This window comes from Neolamprologus multifasciatus, chromosome 8, assembly GCF_963576455.1.
Source record: "Neolamprologus multifasciatus chromosome 8, fNeoMul1.2, whole genome shotgun sequence".
Lineage (NCBI taxonomy): Eukaryota > Metazoa > Chordata > Actinopteri > Cichliformes > Cichlidae > Neolamprologus > Neolamprologus multifasciatus.
In genome coordinates this window covers 10,521,172-10,545,825 of record NC_140446.1, presented here as the reverse complement: position 1 = coordinate 10,545,825, position 24,654 = coordinate 10,521,172, and the positions used below count along the sequence as shown (strand labels likewise).

The following is a 24,654-nucleotide window of genomic DNA, read 5'->3' as shown; positions in this document are numbered from 1 at the left end:
CCACCTCGTTTAACATGATAGGCAATAACTTTAATGAATGGTGATGTGAAACGGATTTGGCAATAATTAATAAGAACTACATTGATTGCACAGATGGGGAGCATCGTCTACTTTGGGAAACACCAGTTGCAGCAGCCTATTGTGCACCGAGCTTTTCATGCTGTCTTATGAGTTGAACGTGGTTACGAGTTGGTCCAGAGTCTATACAGAGCTTTGCAGACTGGAGCAAGAAGCACGTCAATGGGCTTCTCTTGCTTGGTTCCTCAGCCAACTGCAGCACTAAACAAAGTTTAACGCACAAACGCTGAAGACAGATGAGAGTTAAAAACAATGAAAGTATCCAGCGCAGCCACTGTCTGTACTTTTTGCGTTGTTTTATCTTTCTTTATTCCTACTTCTCCCTGTTCTTGTTCATGGCCACTTTTCAGCCAGCTTTTGACGTGCGAGCATGTTGAGCCACGTGCAGCAAAACCCAATAAACCTTTCATCACAGAGTTTCAGATCTTTTATATTGTCTATTTTTTATATGTTTACTTTTATTTTTTTGATGATAGACTGCATCCACCTCTGCTGCATGGTGGATACCAGTGTTATACAAGTTAGAGAGGAGTTCTGTCATTCTTCAAAGACAGGTTGTTGTTTTTTTCAGCTGTCCTTTACTGAACTAAGGGAGTTGTCTGGTTTTAGGACTGTGCTTTGCTGGAATATTCCTCTTCTGTCAGGCTCCCAGAGACTGGGCATTATTATGTCAGCTAGTATATTTATCCAACATCCATAGTGCTCTTACCTTTTGCACTCAGCCAGCCCAGTATCATCACATTTCTACCTCTGTGCTTTGTTAGGACCATTCATCGGCTGTGGCAGCCCACGCTAGGTTCAAACCAACTTCATCTGAGCAGAAAAAATCTATCTTTATCTCATCTGACCAAAGAAAGTGCGTCATTCTGCTTCTTTTCATTTTCTTTATGAAAGCTTAATAGTGCCATTTTGTAGCAAAGAACAACCAACCAGTTTATTTCCTCAGCAGCCATCCAAAAAGCTGCTGTTATGTAATGCCCCCCACACTGTCTGAGCTATCATCAAAACTCTCATTTATAACATTTCTGTTAATAACCCTTTTGCAGAGTCTGTTTTTCGGAGCTGGATTATACAAGTAGCGTATTGTTCATGCTGTAAGGATAATAGGAGCCACTGCTGCTCTCACTAGTGGGGCTAACGTTTGTTCTCTGCCTCTTGCTAATTGTGAAAAGGTTTCAGTGTTGAATAGGCCGAGTGCTTCACTATAGCTGCAGCTGCTCCTCCTGTCTGGCTGACGAGGCAGCGGGGTGTAAAGGAGGCAAGCAAGGTGGATCTGGAGAAGTTTTTCTTCTGGAGCTAATGCCATGTTCCAGACACTTGGGAGTGGCATCACCTGCGAGTTGGAATGTTCTGGAAGTAAAGTTGGAGAATGGTTCTTAGCAAGGTAGAGCCATTCAGGTATCCCTAGCAGAACAGAGCAGTGTTTCTTTTTTGGTGCTTAAAAACACTGCTGCAGCACTTTAATACATAGAGCTTGGTCAGCGCTTTCTCAGCGACTTATTTTACGACTCACAAATGTACAACAGTGGCAGGACAGAGTAAAAGTTTTTGCAGTTTTACTGCTGTTTATGTTCAGTCAACTTGGGATACTTTGGGCAGCTTCAACTATCTGATTGGGAAATCCAACTGGAGGTAGTGTTCCACAGAAAACCTCTGGCTGGAAACTCGGATATTCAGGCTACTGACTTTTTCAGAAATACAGAAATACACTACTACTACTAATACACTGCTGTGATTCTTCTTGTTCTAAGCACAATCAGAACCTGTCGTCAGTCACACAGAAGGACAACAGGACCATAGAGAATATCACACAGCCCTAATCAAGATACTCACCGTGTGTGTGTGTGTGTGTGATTTTAAGTGTTAAGTTTTAGTGACAAAAACGACAACTCGAGTGTCAAATCCATCACACTGAGTAATTGTAAAATGTGTGAACACTCAAAATGTTGTATTTTATCTCTACTTTATACAGTGTGTGGACCAAAAAAATATCAGCCACGCTTCTGCAAGCTTTTTGGAGTGATGTTATAAATACCTCCCCTACTCATGAAACCAACCATGCTTAGCCATTTGTGAAGCCATCACCTTTGAACATCCATGTAACTAGTGAGATAGTGAAAGTGAATAAAACGGGATTTTGAAAATGTGACAACAGAAAAAAAACTATTTTAAATACGCAATGCATAGTACAAGAATTTGTGTTCGGATTTTGCTTTAATTGCTCCCTTTTATAATTTAAATAACGTAGTAGCATAGCTGTTCATAATTTCATAATTAATGATGATCTTTTTCAAAACAAATCTTTAGACGTCCTTTTATAGCGTATCCACATATACAGTACATCAAATAGCTTTACAAATAATCTGGAGAATTTTAGTCAACGCTTTCGAATTTGGAAATTAGGTTTACTTTGTTCAGCACTGGTTGTTTAATAATAATATTAATAAACTTGTACACTGTGTCTGCTCATTTAGAAAGTATTGCAACCACAGAGCAGAGTGGTCTGCTGGGTGACTAAACCCGATCCTTGGGTGGAGCTGGTGGTTCTGTGGATTATGCTGGAAGTTAATTGCGCTCGTCTTTTCCAGCAATTTGGCAGATAGAATTTTCGGAAGCACGCATGAACTAAAGTACAGCATTTCTGCTTTCTACAGCTGAATGTAGGACTGCAGTCTCTGCTCATTCACCAGTCATCTCTTGAATATTCCTCCTCTGCAGGAATGCTTTTTGTACGAGTAGTTGATGTTTTGATGTTAGGAGTTAATAGCAGTTGTTTAGTGTGTTCTGATTTTCTGATTATCTTGCTTTCTATTGGAAATCCCATTGTATTGATTTTATGCTGATGTGAGCTCTGACTTCTGTTTTAGCAGAGCCCAGCCTCATGCCGGTGATTATAAATAACAATGCGAAGAACAGGTTGTAGGCATTTCCTGTTGCGTGTCACGCATATTTTTGCTCTATTTGCGGGCCCAGATGCAGCGGCTAGTATCTGGTGACGCACTGTTTCATTTGCTTGTTTAAGGTGAAGTCACATTTTTTGCTGCCAAAGAGGTTTGAAAATAAACTTGATGATTCAGTTAGAGTGTTTTCCAAATCTTTGAAGGTAATTATACATCATCAGGATACATTTCACAAGAGATGTAACACAGGGCAGGAAACAATTAGCTACAGCTAGCTGTGCAAAAAAACAAAACAACTTTGTGGATTGTGCCAGTTTACTTCATCTGTCTTTGCTTTAGTGTGGCTAAGTGGATGAAATAACTGCTATCCTGTGATCTCTTATAGTTGTTTAACAAGTGATTTTTGATGTTACTGTCCTTGATAAGCTGTAAAAACAACCTGTAAGTGCTTCCATTGATTATTCGTTTAAAGGCTCTTGAGGCATATGTGCAAAGGGCAGGAGGGTTTGCTTTGCAGAGGTGTTGGAAAGACCACTCTGTTGAGAAGCCCTGTGCAAGGCTTTACTCAGCGCCCTGTAATGAGCTGTGCTGTGCTCTGCTCTTTCCCTGTTGTGTTGGGAAGATGATTTTCAATTAAAGGAATAACTTGGCTCTACAGAGGCAGTGGATGCTGAGTTATCAGCCTGCGTTAGATTGCACCCCAAGGCCTATGTTGGAGCTGGGCACATGGTTGTAAGCGCTGCCAAAAGGTATTATAGCTCTTGGCATCCAAAACTGGCACAAGTGCTTTTCTCAGATTGTTCTTCCCTTCACCTTACTTCACTCTTCACGCCACACACCCACCCACTTCCCCAGTTGTACATCGTCGTACTTTTTCACCGTGTTCTGTTTCTCCTGCTACACGGCATTGTTAATCTTCCTGTAGTCAGAAACAGCATCAGTATTTCCTTCTTGCCTACTGGAAGGGCCCTATCTATTGTGATACAGTAATATCTCAAGTGGCATTTCCTGTTGACTTCAGAGGGAGTAAAAATGTGGCTCTAGCACTGAGAGAAAGACCCGGGCCTTTCCTGTTTCCCAGCTTAGCTGCTGTTGTATTCATTTCAGGTTAGTTACAACAGTGTTATCTTATGTTTCGAACTGCTGATAAAGCCTAATGACTGCTGTATATAATTGGGCTCAAAGAAAACAGGGTGGTTTTGTTGGTATTTCACAATCCTAAGATCACAGTCTGAATTTGCCCCTAAATTAGAACCATCAGGCTTCTGTCGGAATGCCTAAACCTCTTATTAAACCCTATTAGTGAGGGACTTGAAATTAATTATCCTGTTTTCCCTGCTTTGTATGTCACTGACAAAGCTTCTCTCTCTGTCATTTGATTGTTATAAAAATGCTGTATAGTTGATTGTCTTCTTTCTCAGTGTATGCCACTGAGAGACCGAATACATTTCACTATCTCAGCCAAATCCCACTATATTACAGTATATTTTAATAGCATACTTAAAGGTTTCTATTTCACTACAATGAGAATTCCTCTAATTGTCTAGTGCTTGAAATATTATTAGACTCCCTTATATGATAAGGCTTTAGTTATTTGTTATAAGTCATATCTGCACAAGGTTTCCAGAGCGTTGCCAGTTTCAGACTAGCTGCACTTCTATCAGACTCAGAAATGTTTCTCTGCTGCTGTACTGCATGTGCTGATCGGGCCCTTCTTCCTCACCCACAGCATAACAGCTGTGGAGAGAAACTAGCTTTAAATTACTGCAAAGGTGACACTTATATAAAGAAACACCATATACATGAGCGCTCTCAGCATTATGACTATACTGTTAATATTCACCTTTTGACTTAATGCACATTTATTTATACACAGACTTGGTTGAGACTAAATTTGAGTGAAGGATGTTGACCAATAGAAATGGCCTCTCAAATTAGGACTTCCTGTTTTGTTTTTTTTGTTTTGTTTTTTTTTCTACTATTATTATACTACTCAAGATAGATATCTTTGTGTATTGGAAAGGCGGTCAGACGAAGCAGATTTTTTTAAAATAACTTTTTGATTTCCTGTTATTTAATAACATCAGTGTATTTTGTCGCATATATGTTTGCTTTTGGCCTTTTTTTGATTCCCTTTAATGCACTCAATAGGGAGGAAATTAGAGGAAGGAATAGAGTGGTAAGTCCAGGCAACAAAGGCTGAAGGCTAGATCTGAAATGGGGGGCCTTGAAGTTTACAGTCAGCACTTTAATCTTCAGTTTGCCAGAGCAACCCCTTTCCTACTGTTTTTACAAGTTGTGGACAAAACACTCATACACCCATCAATGGACATTTATGAGAGATAAATACATTCAGAATTTTTGTGTTATTCTTGAAGTGAATTTAGGAATGCTAGAAGGAGGCTTTGTTTTTGCACCATGTGTATACAAGTATGTACATGTAAACACGGTTCAAATTCCTCCCACTGATTTTTCGTTTTTCTTTAATTTTAAAAGTGGCAGTAACTTGCCAAGAAAAGCCAAAGATTGGGAAACTAGTAAACAGATGTAAATGAAGCAGGTTTCAAAAAACAAAACAGTCGAGGCAACCTGCTGTGAAGATGGAAATGGAAATGCTCAAGCGTATAAATAATGAATTCTTCTGACTAAAATGTAATGAAAACATAAATTTTATTCTGTTCACACGAAAACTGCCTTTGAGCCTTTTTTACTTTTGTCATTTAGAGTTATTTGCAGATTTTGTACTAGATTGAGACTCATTTGTATGCTCTAAGTCACTACTTAGAACAACCGCTTCCTTTAGTGTGTATTATTGTCAGCCTTGGTGAAATGAGATGGAGGAGCTGCCGCAGAAGTCCACAGGTGTTCCAGAAATGCAGTACAAAGGCCTGGTCCTTGGCCCCTTCCCCCAGACTGGTGCTCTCCCCGTTACCTTAATAGCACATGGCAGGTCCCCGAAGAATACCTGTGATCTCTGCTGCAGCAGTGCTCGCTCCAGTCGACTGCATCTCACCACCAACTGGGCTCGTCGGGAAAACACAGCAAACACCTGCAACAGCACCTCGCTCGGATCATACTCGCCCATACTAATGACTACACAAGCTTGATCTGAAGGCATGCTTGTTTTCGGCTCCTGCCATGTCCTCCAGGACATCCCGTGTTCTGAAGATGTGTTCACAGAAACAATTTGCATGCAAGATGTTGGACACTGAACCAGTTTCTAGTATTTGAAATCTTGCTTTAAACTATTACTATTACACCACCAATAAGACATGTTGATGTTTATGCAATTTTCTTTTTAAATTTGGCTGTGTTTGATGCTGAATATTATTATTGGACGTCTGGTATGTCTCATTGTGTGCACTGAGGTGATGCTTCACAGAAACTTGAGTTGCATCAGCTTTATAAGGTCAGATGTATAATGTAGTCATGTAGTCTGATTCTTTTAGCTAGTAAGAGCTGTGTCATTTTACATTCAGACCACTTCAGTTAGTCTGGAATGGTCATATATAAATATCCTTCAGAGACTGCGTGTGTTTGCGTGCATGTAAAACCCCTCTCTGCTGACTCCTCCGTCTTGCCTTGGAGACCTGTAGTGCGGCAGGAGTATAATAATCATCCTCTATTCAGTCCTGCTGCCTGGAAAAGGTTATTCTTAGCCCACTGTGTGCTTATTAAAGTGCTCTTTATTCATCTCGACTGTCATGCTCAATTTCAGTGTATATTATTGTTTTCTCACAGTCCACTTTTTTTTTTGTATTGACATTTGAAATTTTGCGCAATTAGCACAACCCTTTTCAGTTCATATTAAAAACAAAAACAAAAACAAAAAAAACAGTATAGTGTTAGTGGTCATGCTCCCAGTTACTGACAGGTTCTACAAGTTGAATGTATTTATAGAAAGTCTTATTAATAGATAGATGTTATCACTGGTGCTGGGGTGATCGCTGTAAACGTAGAGTAAAGAGATTTGTGCCTGCCTTTCTGGGCCTGGGTTACTCCAGGTGTTCTGGCAGCTTCCCACATTCCAGAGATGAGTACGTTAGGTTTTTGCTGATTCTAAATTGTTGATGTATGTATGAATGCAAAGATGCCACTGTTATCCCTGTCACTGGACAGCAGCAGCACTAACACCTTCTGTTAGTGAGAGGTACACAGTCAAAAGGAAGAGGACTTAAAGGTGTGGCGCCATAAAGAGAGCTGAACTTATTATTTTAACTGTCAATTGCGTAAAGCTACTCGAGCAAAGTTCAAAAATAAAAAATACAGAGCTAGAAATGTCAATAATAGGTCCACTTTGAACATGACAGAGGTCGCATTCTTTTGTCAGGGAACACAAACTCGAGAAGAAAGGAAGTACAACACTAGTAGGTTCCAGTGGGTTTCAAACAATGAAGTATGGAGCCCTGCCTAGTTTGTCATTGTTGCCACTCAAAACGACTCGCTGGAATGATTTGCTTCACATTCTTTGCTAATTATTTGGCTTCTCATGCTCAAAAAGGCACAGGAAGGGACTTGTTGATTGTTGAGAGAGAGTAACATGATAACTAAAGTCTGCTAGTTGTTTAGTAATTGGTTTATCGAATCTGGATGTTATGAAGCTGAAACTTACTACAATGGAACCTGAAGACTGTGATTTATTTCCTTTTGCACTTACTGTTTCCTGTTTGGTTGTGTTTAAGTATGAAAAACTACTATTGTAGTTTTTATTTTCTTTGACTTTACACAAACTAATGGCAGTTTAACCCTAATTATGTTACACAAATTGGATAAGTTCCTGGGTGCCTTTTTATTCTGAAGTTGCACATTGCCTCCAGTGCCGTATAATCCAAGCCCTTCCAGTGCTGAGAGCTGCCTTATGCTCCATACTTGTCTTTCTCTGTTGTCTGGGACTTCCTGGCTGTCTCTCTCTGTGGGCTTACAGCCCATGGGGATTTTACTCAAAACATCAAGAGGCTCAGTCTCTTCCCACTTTTTCGTGCACTTCCTTTCCCCTCTCCTTTCAACCCCTCCTTCCTCAGCATACTGTGTTATCATTTGAGTGTAATGGTATGTTGTGCTTTGCGTGGATTAGTGCCGGTTATTAGTGAGTCCAAAGTGTAGAATTACAATCAGTCCAAATTTTAGATGATGCTGCTTATAATTGTGTAGAGGGGTCGTAGACTGCTGGCTAAGTGGAGAGTTCTGTAATCTGATTCCTCACTTGTTTCCTATGATGATAACGTTCTCCGAGTTTGCACAGCCTTATGCACAACGTTATGTATGGTAATGAGCCCCATCCAAATGATGCTACTGTTTATCCCATTTCCAGAAAATCATTTGCATGCCACACTCTAGGGAGAATACGGTCCACTTCCCCATCCTCTTTGTCTTCTTCCTCTGATAGATTTTCTCTCCCTCACTGCTTCCTAATTGACATCAGATTACTCGAGTATGGAAATACAGGTTTAGAGTAATCAGAGCTGTCATTTAGCCCCCCCCCCCATCCTCACGTGACAAGAAGCATTTTAGTTTCTCTGCTCAATTGCACCATCTTCTCTCATGTCAGAGTTTGATGGTTGTCACTCAGTCAGCATCTTCCCAGGGTGTTGCTTGTGTTCATTTTACAATTGTACTTCTTGCCCAGTGATGATTTTGCCAACTCTCTAAACTCTGTTAAACTTGTCTCATTGGCACTGATTATAGAGTTCTCATTTACTGATAAAATGTCATGCTTTATCTTTTTATTGGAGCGGTTCGTGTCTTGTTTCTCCCTCTGATCACCTGCTGCTCGCGCTGAATCAGCTGGCCCTCTCGCCCAGTTTTAAACAAACATACACATGCAGCAGTTGATGGCTTTACAGACGTTTCCAGCTACTCTTAATGGTAGTTTAATTGAGCGCGCAGTGCGTGCGGAGTGACTGGCCTACTCTGTGATGCCTCGACACAGATTAATCCCACCTCCCTTTTTGATGTTTTGTTGCTTTCTAGGCCTCTTGGTGCCTTTTGTATCTCAGTGTGGTACCATTGAATTCATTTCCTAGGGCCTTTGTTGCTCCATTGTCAGCCCATGGGTCATGTTCTGGTAGATTCAGTGGACTCGTTGGATTGTTCTGGGATGCGCAAAATGCACTGTGGATATGCACGTGTACATGCACACACACAGGCCTGAATCAAATGGGTACACATGCGTTTTTATGCCCTCCAGATGCAGTGAGGTTCTTTACTGCATGTACTGTAACGGTTAAGGCTGCTTGCACATGCTGAACATCTGAATTTGTCATTTTCTCTGCCACATTACCTCAGTGTTTTTCACACGTTTAGAGTATTCGTTGCTTCTCTGCGGATATTTTATTTGCCATGTGCTTTGTGACAAATAAATAGCTGAACAATATAATCACCAGCCTCAGTAACAAATATCACATCCTGACATTTAAGTGAGAAGCTGGTTTCAGCGACAATAAAGCGGATACGGATCTCCAGCCAGCTTTGGTCCAAGATGGTGGGGTTAGAGTACCTTCCAAAGCAGGTGGAGATCCAGCTTTGAAAGGTGCCACCAGTGTTGGTCAAGTTACTTGAACAAAGTAATCAGTAACTAATTACTGATTACGGTCCCAAAAAAGTAATCCCGTTACTTTACGGATTGCTTATTTTCAAAAGTAATTAATTACTTAGTTACTTTTTAAAAACACGATTTACAACCTGAATAGGTGATAAAGCGATAGATCTTTCAGCCCAATTGTACTTTTTCTACATAATCCATCATACAAAATGTAATCAAATGGAAAAGTCCCTATTTTAAAACTTGTTTTATTAGTTTTAATATTTTAACTTTATGCATCAAGCAAAAAATTTAATTATATGCAACATTCTCTGACTGGAAGAATTTTTTTTTTAATATTTAAACCTATTTTCTGCACATTCCAGCACATAATTTTTTTTGTGTGTGTTTACACTCACTCTTTCAAATAGATGCAAGTAAAACACATCAGAAAATAAATAAAGTCAAAGACTCAGTGGTCCTTTTTCTCTATTTTCACCTGTAAAGCAGGAGTAGGGTCGGCGGAGGTTTACCCTGGTGTAGGTGTGCCGCGGCGGTCAGTGGAAGAATCCGGGAGTTTCTCTGTGAATTTCCCATTACGTGGTAGCGCACTCGGTGCTTGCTTGGAAGTTTAGGGGGTTTTTTTCGCTGTAAAAATAAGTTTTCTTCCCACACACAAGGGATGCTAATGTTTTTGTCACTTTTTATGGAATCAAACTTAAAGTAAGGTCAGTACTTCCACGCTTTAAACGCTGCACGCTCATACTCTCTCCCGCACTCGATATATTGTCCATTGTTGATCTGCACACAGCTGTTTTCACGAACATTGCTTACCTTATTGTCATAAGACATTCTGGCAAAAAAAAAAAAAAAAATCACGGGTTTAGTAACGCAGTAATGCAGCGTTCCTACGGGAAAGTAACGGTAATCTAATTACCGTTTTTGCAATAGTAATCCCTTACTTTACTCGTTACTTGAAAAAAGTAATCGGATTATGCGTTACTGCCCATCTCTGGGTGCCACAGATCCAGCTGGTAGGGAAAACATGTGACAGAATAGGACAGGACAAAGGGGATTGTTATAAAATGTTCCGACTTATATTCTAGCTGACACACATTATATTGCTAATTTGAACTTTGCATAATCAAAGCTGCTTTGTAACTATGATCTGGCATAAATCACTAATTGTGTTCTTTAATGCTTTTACCTTATACAGAATTAAAAATCCCAATAATATCACAGTTTTCATTACTTGCAAATTAACTGAAAATGACCTGGACTTTCCAGAAGTATTTAAATTGCTAACTGACTGTTTTTCAACATAAAAAGAGCTAAAATGCTGTGTGATAGTTTAATGAAGTACAGTGAACTCTTCAGATGGCAGATAATTGAGAAAGGAAATGGTTGATTCACTTGCTTCACCATCGGCATGCTGGGAAGGCTCCAGTGCCTGCAGCGAGGGTCTATTTTAATTAAGCAGTCACTCACCTCTGGAAACCTTTGTTGAAGCACCTCGGTGTGCCTGCTCTCAGCAGGACATGCACACGTGCCTATAGATGCACACAAACGTGTGTAGGGGCAATTGCGCACTCTTAGACAGACAGGTGCTGGGCTTGGCAGTTTGACAGTGACATATTGTTTACTGCTCACTGAATGAGAGAACAAGTGTCACCAGTCAGGATTTTATTGTCTTTATAATTTGACCTTGACATGTTGATGGAGCTCTGACTGTGTGTGTGTGTGTGTGTGTTGGCACTGGATTCAGTGGCTTTAGAGTTAATAGCCTGCGCTCTATTGGTTGACTTCAAGAAAAGAGTCCTTTAATGTCCTAATTGGGTATAAAATAGACATTAGATAGGAAGATTTACTTTTGCCAAGCTGATGTTATTTTGTTGCCCTACAACATATGTTTTCTGTTTTCTTGGAAGCATTGGAGACTTCAATAGATTTGTTGGAAATTTCAAATGATCTGTGATTTGCTTTTTGATCTGCGTGTTAAAACGTCCACATTCGCTCTCTTGGTCTTTTAACATTTTTTTCTTTAAAGTTGCATCATACAAATCATTTCAAACTTTGGTGGTTACTTTTTTAATCATTACACATAACTGAATAATAACCGGTAGAACCCAACACAACGATTTGACAGGTTATGTTTGTCATTTTTCAGACAATTCTGAGAGCACTGTATATTTTTCTTAACATATAAATCATCTTCTTGTTGTTTGAGAGCCGTTTAAAAAATATATATATCAGGAACACCATAAAGTTACTGTCATCATTTTTGTTTTGGCATTATCCATATTTATTGGTTTGTTTTCAGTAGGTGGGAAAAAAATGTGTTGATATTACAGCGTTGAAGGTGCCAGGCCCAAGCATCACTGTTAGACTGTGTGGGTGGACATTCAGTATATGTGTGATGCCTCTACTACACATTGCAGTGGCACACAATTAGCGCCACAAGGGAGCCAAACACTTTATTGCCTTTTTCCTCCTGCTGTAATATCTCCTCCTCTTATATTGTCTTCTCTCGTCCTTCTCCAGCAATCTATAACTACGATGCCCGGGGAGAGGAGGAGCTGTCACTGCAGATCGGAGACACAGTGCACATACTTGAGACATATGAAGGTGAGAACAGGCTTACTGATGCCACGTTTAATCGGAGCTGACACGACAACATTGGACATCGGCTTTTCTGTCAAGTTTTTGTACATTTCTAAGAATCAATTGTGTGATAATGATATTTAGTTGCTGTAAAGGCAGGCGATAGCAATCCCAGACCCGTGAGTTGGTCTGATGTTTTGCATTGTGGAAGAACTGTGATTTCCTTCTTTAGTGTCATCCTTTATTTAAACAAAAGAATGTTTAGTGGAGCAAACTGTGATTTGTTTTAGGAGGGTTTTTTTTCTCCTTGTGTAACATGGTTTGTGACTGTTCTCCTTATTAGACTGGTACAGAGGCTATAGGCTGAGGAGAAAATCCAAAAAGGTGAGCAAAAAAACTACATTTTAAACACTCAAATTTGCTACTTACACATTTGAACTTTACAACTTCAGTTTTTCAGTTCTTCAAATGCTCTTTCGGCTTTTACACTTACGTCTCTTTTCAATCTCTTTCTCTTCCAGGGCATATTTCCCGCTTGCTACATACACCTGAAAGAGGCCACGGTCGAGGGCAGCGGGTCAGTACTGCTAAGTCAAATTTCTGAATGCTTCTTTATTATATTATATTTATCAGGAGCAGCAAACGGTGCTAAAGACGGCACCAGAGATCAAACAGGAAGTAAGTGTATAACAAGTTTTTTAGTTGATAGATCTGCTGCGAAAATTAGGGACTAGATAAAGTGCAAGTTGTTTGTAGACACCCTCGGAGGTTGTTTCAGTGGAAAGGTCTGCGCCTGATGTGATGTGACATGTGTGTTCGCTTTGGCGCAACTTGTGGCGCTGTTTTTGTTTTGGTCTGTCTTCTTTGATTTCACCAGCACGACACAAAGATGAAACCCAAACTTCAGAATCTTTGAATAAAATTGAGAATCTTTAGGCGCTGATATTTTTTAATAGTTGGATTTTACTAATATAATATAAGGATATATGTGATGATTACGCTCGACGCTGAAAACTCTCTTCTTCTCACACAACTTGTCCGTTCATGAATCTTATACCTATGTTATACTTTCTGCGTCCTTGACTATTTAATGGTCTACTTGGGTCCAAGTGATGATGTGACCGTGTGGATTTATCCACCTATTATAGCTGCTACAATACAGCTAACTGTGCGCGTGTCTTCCAAGAGAACTCCAAGCAGAATGGAGTAATATAACAAGAATACCTACTTGTCCATGCTATCTGCAGCTCTCTTTGTGTGTAAGGGAGTATAATCCTGACCTTAATGTGGAGAGGAAAGGGCAGACGGGACACAATCACTGTAAAAAAAAAAAAATTAAAAAATCATTCTTTGTCACTGCAGGCAAAAGGAGACAGTCATTCCCACTGAGCTGCCCTTGGTTCAAGAGGTTACCACAACACTGCGGGAGTGGGCTACAATATGGAGGGACTTATATGTGGTAAGCCAACCTTTGCTCCTCCAGTGGAAACACACACACATTAATAAAAGGATAATGTGCATTATTTTATGGTTTATTTGCCTTTTTTTGTTTATTTCTATTTCACCAATTGTTTTTTGTCATATTTTCATGTTCATTGGTAAATACTATTTGGAGGATTTCCTGTAAAATACAAAAAATCTATTATTTTATGCTGACTCAGTGGCTTTAACAGATTTTTGCTTGTAACCAGCTTACCTGGACTCACTTGTATCTATAGAAATAAAAGAAAATGGGTAAGAGAAAAACATAAAAGTATAAGATTATAAAAGAAAAATGGAGCCACTGTGCCGTCACCTATTGGTTAGCAAAGCCCTGTTATGAAGCCATAAACGCAGCAGTTTGCTTGGTACCAATAAATCCCCAGCCACACAGACCTAGAGACCAGTAGGTGACCCCCTGTCAAGCACACTAAGAAAAAAAAGTGTATTTCCCAAACACCAACCCCCTAGCAAATTGCACTTAGAATTTCGTCATTTAGCAGTCGCCGTAGGTCACAAGAACTTTGTGTGGTTGCCAGGGGAACATTCAGCAGTCTCTGGGCCGGTGTGACTAGGGCTTAATCTTGCTATTTTAAAACTGGACATGACGACTGAAGTGTGCATTTAACTGAAAAATTGAGGGATGCTGAGTGCTCAGATGCCAGCAACTTATCACATGGTGAAACATTAAATGTTATCGTGTTCCTAGGCACTAGTGAGGGCTATAACTTATAGGGTGAAGTGATGTTGTATATTCAACATGAATCTAAACCGATTTAGTCCATAAACTAATCTTGAAACTGTTTACTAGGGCGATAGACAGGGCAGGGCTATCCTTCCACAGACTTCTATAAAATCTGTGTTGTTTTACAGCAGGGGTGTCCAAACTTTTTTCACTGAGGGCCACATACATAAAAATATAGGAGGGGCTGGGCCACTTACAGAAATTAGGTATATAACCTTAACTTTAGTGTATTAAAGTTAGAAAAATCACTTAAAAGTGGTTGAATATGTTATATTGTTGAATATAATTAAAGACAAAACTGCCTTCATCACAGCTTTCCATAAATGGATCTTTATTGATTTACTCAGAAAAAGCTTTGGTAGCTCATTCTCAGAACAGCAGCCTCAGATTTCTTCTTAGACAGAAGATTTACAGCACAGAGAAAAAACAATAAAGGGGAAAGTGTGACGGGTACATTTCAAGTTTGTTATTTAAGTTATTAGGCTTAGCAACACACCTATTAACGTTCGTTTGAAACCGTTATCAATATTAACAGACTGAACTGGACTTAATAACAGGAGTGCATATAATTTTAGTAACTTATTCTGGTGAGTATCAGCTGCGCTGGGTATGTAAATCGGGCCATCCAGCTGCGGTGCTGATCGTACGCCACTCGTGCCAAAAATCCAGACAAATGTCACTTGATCAAGGAGCAAATCTGCATCAGATGAGATCAGCTGACTTTGCGTGTGCGTGCGCTGTGCACAGCGGTGTGTACTCTGTGTGTTAACAAGAAAAGCACATATAAGAAAGTGGTGTGCAAAAGCAGGGTAGTGACAGAATTGATGCGCGTTATTGATATTTGAAGCATGTGTACCTGCACATTAACACACGGGTACTGTGGAATATATTTTTTACTCACCTAAAGCGCTCGTGCTCTCGTCCACTCCCCGCAAAAAAATAGCAGCTGTGCGGTGTCTGTGGCATCGGTGCTCTCATTGCATGCGATGGAGTAAAAATCAAAAGCACAGCTTTATCAGACAGTTGCAGTTTAATGTTGGCTGACGAGTCTTCAACAACTGGATTTCTGGACATGCTGACGTTGTTGAAGTCCTGCACTTTTTCCGGGCACATTATTTCGGTGACTTTAACGAGGCCGTGTTTTATGAGGTCTCCATCTGAAAAAGGCTTGCCATGTCTTGCGATGAGTTGGGCGACCTCATAGCTGGCTATTGGAGCATTTTCCAGGACCTTTTGAGCACGAAAAAAATACTGTTGCTGACCCCGCAGGAGAGCTACCCTTTGCTTTAATTTCTGCTCTCGCTCAGCACCAGTGTAGGATGCATAGGCCTGATGTTGGGTTTCATAATGACGTCGTACATTATACTCTTTCATAACTGCCACAGTTTCAGTGCAGATCAAACAGACACACTTCCCCTTGAATTCTTTGAAGAAATATTCACTCTCCCACCGTGTCTGAAATTTTCTGCATTCACTTTCTACCTTTCGCTTCTTTGGTTCTGCCATGTTTAGTAACTTGGGCTACATTTCTTCTGTGATTGTCCTTTTTGGTGGAGCAACTGCCTTGATCAACAGTAGCTCCCCCTGGTGTTAAAACTAAGAAGTGCAATACACTCAAGCAAAAGTTGAAGTGCAGGCCATATTCTATTCTTTTTATAAAATTACTTGCGGGCCAATTAAAAATGGACCGTGGGCCACAGTTGGCCCGCGGGACGGAGTTTGGACACCCCTGTTTTACAACCATGGGAGTCGCCCTCTAGTGGTCATTACATTTGCTTCACTTTTTATGCCTGGAAGCTACATCCATCTTATTTATACAGTCTTTACATGACTTCTTTAATAAATAAAAGTTACATTTAAACTAAAATAAATATATCAAAAGTTTAGAGACACACTTTCAACAAACATTGCGGATACACAAAAAAGGTTTTTATTAAGTCATCATCTTCCCTGCCCTGGCTGGTGCTTATCACCACATTATAGCCAAAAACTGAGGTGCAAGTTTCTACTAGAGTACCTTTTTGTCTTAGCTTTTCCTAATGTGTCTAAGCTGTACATTGTTGTTCTGCCTAACAGGGAGACAAGCGTGAGATGTTCAACTGTGTCCGTGACATGATCTACGACCTCATTGAATGGCGTTCACAGATTCTGTCCGGCACCCTCCCACAGGACGAGCTGAGTGAGCTCAAACAGAAAGTCACCTCCAAGATAGACTATGGCAACAAGTGAGTCTTCAGCTGTGAGAGTGTTTTATATTTTTCCTTCTCTCCCTATGGCTTATATCCCTTTATCCTCAAATCTATCCGGAAAAAACAAGTCTTGTTGGAAGAGGTCAGCAGTGTCAGTCAATAGAAAATGACAGGTCATCACTTAGCTTGAGAACAAACTGATGGGGTTTAGCTTCAGCAAACTGCACTGTATTCCATCATGAAATGACAGCTCTTGCACTATCTGCAGTGGGCCTAGAAAATACGTTGGAAATGAAAACCGTGAAGCTCTTTTCTGCTCCTGTGATGAAATTTTGAACCTTTGGCCAGGTAGAGAAATGAATTTTCCCTCAGAAGCAAGTAGTGATCAGCTGATGAAATGCAGCACTGAGTATATGTAGACATATACTGTTGTTTTTTCTGGCTCCCCTGCATAGCAGAAAGATAGGTTTAGAAAGAAAACAGTGGAGCCGAGGTTATGAATATGAGGTAGAATTTGGGCAGGAAATAAGGTGACAGGAGTACATGTTTATAAATAAAATGTGTTGTTTCCTTTCTGACAAGTGCACACTGTCTTGGTGGGTCTGAGCGCTTGTTAACTCTACCCTCTATTTATGCAAGGTACCTGGATCTTGATCTGGTGGTCAGAGACAAAGATGGAAACATACTGGACCCAGAGCTCACCAGCACCATCAGCCTGTTCAGGGCACACGAGGCAGCTTCCAAACAAATTGAGGACCGGATCCAAGAGGAGAAGGTAAACAGACAAACTCAGTAGAGAGAAAAACTGAATATATTACTGTTATTTGCTTGTTGGAAAGACATTTGATTTGCAAGTTTTTCGATTCTGAAATTTACTGTTGCCAACTTTGTGACTTTTCATAAACCCAGCAGCAGCTATGTAACAAATATCTAGCAAATATAACAAATCCAGGGAGTTTGTTATATATAAAAAAACAACAACACTTTTGTTGGTATGTAGTTTAGCTGTCCCACTTCAGGTATCAGCAGAAATCAAAGCACAGCACCAGACTCTAGTTAAGTCTCATTTAGCAATTCCTAATGATTATTATTGTTCTTGTTCAGCACTACTGAACCTCTAAGGCCCAGAATATTGTATTTGGGACAGCTCTATTATCCAGATACTATATTAAAGCTTAGCAAATGCCCATTAGCGCACAGTGTGAATGAACACAGATCACATCATGATCTTGTTCCTTCTGCGTCATCGAATCTCAGCTGGTCAATCAAGCATTTATAGCTATAACGATTATAGTGTTTGCATTAAAAAAGAAATAAAAACAAGAAGGGTAATCACAGATTTCCACAGTAAGGACATCAGACAAAGTTGTTTGGTTTTCTGTGCAGTTTAGGCACAGCTGTTTCAATCTTTCTTTTTATTACTTACTTTTTTACGTGACTGTAAAAGATAATGAGCTGGTCTTCTGCAATAATATCTGCCAGTCTTCATCCAAAATAATATCTGTAATCTCAGCCATGAAATGGCTAAGATTAGTGGTGATGTGACTTTAGCTTCCATGGTACACCCCTTTGGTCCAGTCTCAACTACTAGATAATCTTTACTGATTCAGTTACCAGTAGTTTTTGTGTGCTGTAGATCAGCGGTCCCCAACCCCCAGGCGTGAGTCGTTTGGTACTGGGCCGCGAGAGTTGATGCTCGGGTATGAAATTTATGGTTTTTAGGGTTATTATCGTTAACACGGTTCCCCTGGGTTTTTTCCTGTGTTGAAGTTGTGTGTCTTATTTTGAAAGGAATATTTCAGCATTACCATAGCGACTAGGGAGCATTAAGGAGCAGAGAGGAGGATGTTACTCTCAATGTTGCTGGCGAATTTCAGGAGGACGCTGCTAATAAAGTTACACAATTGCACAGTGAATTTGTGTTTATTATTATATTTACAAAATACCAGTTTGTGTCTTGGTCATATCATTTTATTTTGTTGCATTTATCCGCGACACCTTAAAGACCGGTCTGTGAAAATCCGCTGCTATAGACTGTTCACCGGAAGCGGATGTTTCACTGTATCCAGTACCTCAGTTAATGACAAATTACAGCGACATTCCCTGTGCTTTGTGTTTATTGCTAAAGTGTGTGTGATGATAGCATGATAAAATGCTAAACTAAAGGGGTTAACATGTTAAACACATCAGCCATTGGTATGATAACACTGTCTCTGCCTCTTTTTAACCCATCTGTACTGATGAACTTCTATACAGATTGTTTTACTGTTCCGTTTTCCAAAAAGATGACCTAAACCACTTTGATTCAATCTGCGATGACGTTTTGGCATTTGAACAGCTTTGGATTAAAAGTAGGACAAATGGAGCCAATCCTGGTACACTAAAATGCTTGATTTCTTTAGAAAGTCAGGAGCCGTGCCAGATTCCCAATCTATTTTACTTGGCTTATCAGTGGTGTACCACACCTGAATGTCAGTTTGCAGTATGTAGGGAGTGCCAGCCACTAAGTGCCCTGCAGTTATGTGGTCTCATCGTACGTGACCTTTCCTTTGGAGGTCTTTAATGCATATGGATGGCCAATAAGAAAGTGTCCAGGTCAACACGATGAATATTAATGACGTGACCGCAGCATATTTTTGAAGGAGGCTAGGGAATCGGTTCTTTTACTGTATATGCAGTCCTGGAGATCAAGTAAATGTAAAGGCCTTTTTATTCAATGTGAAAGATATTAGGAGCTTTTTAACTTGTTAGATTTTTTTTCTTTTGTGAAAAAAACAAACCACAGTGGCTAGTCTTAATCCAATGTACAGCTGGCATCAGCACTGTTTCTCTCTCAATACACTGCTGCGCACGAACAACGTGTGATACTGCTGATTCCCCTCCGTTTCTCTGTTTCTCAGTCTCAGAAGCAGAATATTGATCTGACGAGGCAAGCAAAGTTCGCTTCCACGCCAGCTTTCGCCCTCTTTGTGACTCTGAAGAATGTGGTGTGTAAGATTGGCGAAGATGCAGAGGTGCTCATGTCGCTTTACGACCCAGTGGAGTCCAAGTTCATCAGGTAAACCCTTTCATTCATCCACGCTCTCACCATATACGCACACATGCTATGTGAGTCCTGCTGCCCAGGGATTTGCTGTTGTTTCAGGATTGTGACAGCAAATTATTGTGTTGAGCTGCTCAGCTGAGGAGTGTTACATATGCCTCCAGCATTAGTCAAGCAGACTAATGTCTGGATTAACATTCAAGGTTCTGTAGCTCTGAAGGAAACTGATGTTAATGCTGTTAATCTCAGTGTCTGAATTCACTGTATTGTTTTTGTTTCACCTGTGAACGTCATGCTCCTCCCCCCTGACGTCTCTCCCTTACAGTGAAAACTACTTGGTAAAATGGTCAAGCTGTGGCCTAGTAAAAGACATCGACCAGCTTCATAATCTGCGGGCAGTCTTCACAGTGAGTGTTTGTATGTGATTATAGTGTGCGCACACTCGCCTGTAGTTCAGTGTTTATTCAGCCTTGTTACGAAGCACGTGGGAGCCTGTTTGCAGAGCCTGTATTTGTTAAGCTCTCTCAGAAAGAGCCCAGCTTTCTGTATGTATTTACTAAGACCTCTATCTGATGGATGCCCAAGGGCAGAAGGGTCAGTGTGAGTGAGTGAGTGAGCCACTGGGAGGACGTTCCAAGGTTTGGAAAAATGAATCTGTGGACACAATCACATATGTTGCTGAAGCAATTTGCGGTAAAATGTTTGGCTTTTAGGTAAACTCATTTTCACCGCAGAAAGTGCTATTAATCGATCAGATAAAGGCTGCTGTCAGATGGGGCTTTAAATCCAATTGTGTTTTCCAAAGGATTTTCATCCCTGTGTTGTACAATCTGATTGAAACAGCCCGGGATTTCTAGTGACTCTAAGGCGCTTTGTTATAACTTTTTGTTTCCTTTACACCTCTTCAGGACTTGGGTAGCGAAGATCTGAAGAGAGAAAAGATCAGCTTTGTGTGTCAGATTGTAAGAGTTGGACGGATGGAGCTACGAGACAACAACACCAAGAAGCTGACGTCAGGTCTGAGAAGACCCTTTGGAGTGGCAGGTACAGAAGACAGCACGGAGACTTCATGATCTTCTGCATGGAATAAGCTGCTCTGTTATAGAGCCCCGGCTTTGCTTGAATATCATAATGTGTACCAGTTCTTGTTTTGCATTGTGGTAAAAGTAAGTATTGTGCCTTGCGTGGTTGAGTAAATATATTTGGGTAAAATTGAGAGGTTTCCAGCTAAATGAAAGGGGGGGGAAGTTTTGATTTATTGCCTTTTGGCAAGCTGCCAGGCGTATCGTAAACTAATTAGATTGCCATTTTGCCCACAGTTATCCAACAGAGAAAATTACGCCCCTCTCTCGGTGTCTTTTTTTCTTTTTCCAGTGCCACTTGAGGGGAAGGTAAATGACAACCTGATTTATGACGGCCTATCTTTAGACATCATCATTATTGCCGCTGTACACAGCGTGATGGAAAGCTTTTTTGAAATTCGCTCTTTTTTTAGGCACAATTATAAAGGTTTGCTGACTCTCACACAGCTAAGGTGACCTGCTGTAAACTTTGGCGCCAGTGTCATTTTTATTTTTGTGTTATCTTTAGTTGCAACCTAACTGGTCTGTCCAACAGACAGACTTGAGAATGCATTTCCTGTTTCGTCGGCAAGCTCTGCTGTCAGGTTTTTCCGACTCAAATGCCTGCATTCAAACGCGCACACAAAGCAAACTGGAAAAAAATTAATAAATAAATCATGCGTCTTGTTGTAAAGAAGGACTCATAATTCTAGCATATGCTACGTCACCTTATGATCTTCCTGTTCACTTCGCTGTAACAGCTATTTAAAGAAACTTCATTTCATATTTAATCATTGTTTGTTTTAAGCTTCAAAAGGCTTTCGCACATTGTGACCACTACTCAGATTTTCCCCTCACAGCTCAGCCTCTGACTTAATTAGTGCTCATCAAAGAAAATCCCAACATTGGCTGAGACAGCTTTTACCCCCTGATGTGGCCCACCATGCAGTTTTCTGGATCTCTTTCATAGCCACGCTACACTCTGCAGGCCTTGAGAATGTTTTAACCCCCACCTCTCTCCTTTTTCCACAGTAATGGATGTCACTGACATCATAACAGGCAAAATGGACGACGAGGATAAGCAGCACTTTATCCCATTTCAGCCGTAAGTGCATTGTGCTGAAGCACAAAATAAATCACATTTAACATAGAGGTCCTTTAAGTTTTGGATAAACTTGCCAAAAAATAAATAAAAGAAGCAAGACTGGTACATTTTATGGCTTAAAATGTCATCCATTATTTTAGGTATACACTGTATATCAGAAAAGGTAGTGTCGTTTTTCTTTCTACAAGTTTTGTCTCCTTGACACCAGATTAGAAGGGGTTTTAAGACTGTAACACTCCCCTATTCCCCGCTGACTCAATTAAGGCAATCTCATTAACTGCTACCATTTTTGTAGGATAGTGTAAAGAGGCAGAGCAACCTTTTTTCTTAACGTGATTTCCGGCATAATTGAAATGCCTCACATTCAGGCAGTTTAGCTTGCTGATCACCTCACTTAATGGGCTTATTTGTGAGCATAAATCATGGAAATTAGAGGTTTTACAAGGAGTTATTTATGTCCAAGTGTGAATATTTGCCATTCAAAAACAGAGCAAGTTTTGAAACAGAAGCTTAATAATGTGTTTTCAAGGAAGCGAAGGAGCCGTTTAGAAAACGCGACACAGTGGTGTGATTTGGCTTCTGGCAGCCAAACAGAAATTTAAATATGATAAATTGACGATAATCTTACAGACATTAGATTTAAGACTCAAGTGAGTTTTCAGGTTAACAAAATGCATGTGTAAAAAAAACAAACAAGCTGTACTGACATGTCAATTCAGTAATAAACGATAGTTGAGTGGCAGGAAAAAAAATGACAGCTCTTGTGAGATACTGAAATTGACTGATATTCTCTATTTTAGATTAATGCTGTTAGCCAGCCAAGTCCCTACTTTAAAGGCATCCTCTTGGGCTCCAGGAAGTTCATATAGTGACTGGCCACTTTATTAGTTACACCTTCCCAGTATCAGTTTAGAAGCCCTTTTGCCTTATTCTTAGTTGCATAGGTTCATCAAGGTGCTGGAAAAACTCAAAATTTGCATGATAGCATTGCAGTTTCTGTAGCTATGTCAGCTACACATCCATGATGCAAATCTCCTGTTCCACCACATACCAGAAGTGCTCAACTGGATTGAGATCTGGTAACCGTGGAGGCCAAGAAGTACAAATAACTTGTTATTTTCAAGTCATTTGAGCTTTGGGGCGTGGCTCGTTGTCTTGTTGGAACAGCCATCAGAAGATGAGTACACTGTGGTCATAAATGGATGGAGATGGTCAGCTACAATACTTGGCTGTGGTGTTTCAGTGGTGCTCAGTTAGCACTAAGAAGCCCAAAGTGTCCCAAGAACTTGAAACTTGGATACAAGGCAAGATGGATCAGTGTTTTCATGCTGTTTACACTAAATTCTGACACTGCCCTCTGGGTGTTGCAGCAGAAATTAAGACTCATCAGATCTGGCAGCAGCAACCGTGCTGTGTTCAAAGTCTCTTAAATCATCTTTCTTCCCTGTTCTGATGCTCATATTTCAGGAGGTCGTCTCGACTCGATAGATATTTGTATGAACAACCAGTGGTGTAACTAATCAAGTGGCCACTCAGTTTTGACATTTTGAAGGTTAAAGATAACATAATTTTAGAAATGCAAATTTAAGTCAAAATCTGTCTTTTGGTGGTTGTTGTACAATGTTTGAGTGAATTTAGTGTCTGAATGTGCAAATGTTTGTTGTTGCTTATTCATCTTCCTTGCTTGGATTGATTTTGGTTTAAGATGGGAGACACTGAAAACAGTGCGAGGGGCAGAGATTCTTTATTGCTTCCTCCGTGCATCACTACAGTCGTCTTCTCCATGCTCATCTCCTTCTGCTTGTTAAGAAGCCTCTACACAGCAGACGCCATCTTTGCCCACAACGCACTTTTCTGTGACAGCTGCCACACATGTGGTGCCTCCCAGATCACATCTGCTACTTTTTATGCTCTGTGCATCAGCTGTTTCAATTAATTTGTTGCCCTACGGAGTACAAAACATGTTATACTTGGTACTTATATTTTAGTGTTTTTTCTGATGCTAAGCAGAGTTTGTTTCTGAGATTGGATTTTTTTCTGGGGTTTTTTTTAGGGGGGGTTGCATCTTTAAAAATAAAAGGGAAAAAAACGCAAACTTGGGAATGTCAGCATTCACACTGATACTGTTGCTCTATGGATACTGACTGGACTTAATTTCCTAAATGATCATTTTTCTTTGTGTTTCTTTCATGACCCATCCTGGCTCGCTGTTAACTGCTAACAAGTGGCTTTGTGTCTGTCATGGTATTCGCATCACTCTTCGGTGTGTCTCTCTTTTCTCTCTGTCTGTCCCTCATCCCACTCCCCTTCTTACAACCATCACTTTATGGCTCTTCCTGCCCCACTCCTCCACCTTCTCCTCTTCCTCCTCCTGTTCCTGCCACCTCTCCTTCTCCGTGGTGTTTGCCTGGTGTGTACGTACTGCAGGCTAGCGTTGGATGACGCCATTCGCCACAAGCAGCTGAACATCTCCCGTTTTTCACCCAGGGTGGCAGGGGAGAATGACTTCCTCCAGACAGTCATCAACAAAGTTATCACCGCCAAAGAGGTCAATCACAAGGGCCAAGGTACAGTGCAACAGTTCTGATAGAGGAACCGAGGCCAAGGAAGAAACTCGCCTCAGTACATCGGGCGTTTGTACACTTTGTACAGGCGACGGAAAAACTGTTATAAAATTATTTTTTCTTTCTTTTATTTTCTTCCTTCATTTGGGTTTCATTTAGTCAAGAATGTTTCTTTTAATTCAAAACATCTGAAAAAAGCCCAGTTTTCTGTCAAATTGTCCTTGCCATCATCACCTCACATGAACCAGGAGAAAAAAAAAACTATTTTATCTTTTGATTAAATCAGACGCTGCTAAAAATCTTTTTTTTAGTCAGTACAAGCCTTATTTTTTTATTTTAGTTCTTTTTTTGTACAAGGTACTATTAACC

The 24,654-nt window shown here is 40.3% G+C and overlaps 1 protein-coding gene across 2 annotated transcripts in view; it reads left to right on the top strand.

Annotated features, from left to right (window-relative positions):
• The window catches only part of dock1 (dedicator of cytokinesis 1), a 207,013-nt gene that overhangs the window by 11,063 nt on the left and 171,296 nt on the right, over positions 1-24,654 (top strand). The window contains exons 2-12 of one of the 2 annotated variants that reach the window (XM_085170992.1): positions 12,040-12,123; positions 12,443-12,483; positions 12,621-12,676; positions 13,462-13,558; positions 16,400-16,548; positions 17,152-17,287; positions 19,413-19,570; positions 19,881-19,962; positions 20,464-20,599; positions 21,649-21,721; positions 24,149-24,288. In XM_085170992.1, coding sequence (XP_085027118.1) covers positions 12,040-12,123; positions 12,443-12,483; positions 12,621-12,676; positions 13,462-13,558; positions 16,400-16,548; positions 17,152-17,287; positions 19,413-19,570; positions 19,881-19,962; positions 20,464-20,599; positions 21,649-21,721; positions 24,149-24,288 — 1,152 coding nt within the window. The remainder of the gene's footprint in view (positions 1-12,039; positions 12,124-12,442; positions 12,484-12,620; positions 12,677-13,461; positions 13,559-16,399; positions 16,549-17,151; positions 17,288-19,412; positions 19,571-19,880; positions 19,963-20,463; positions 20,600-21,648; positions 21,722-24,148; positions 24,289-24,654) is intronic. The other variant, XM_085170993.1, reaches the window with a different exon arrangement.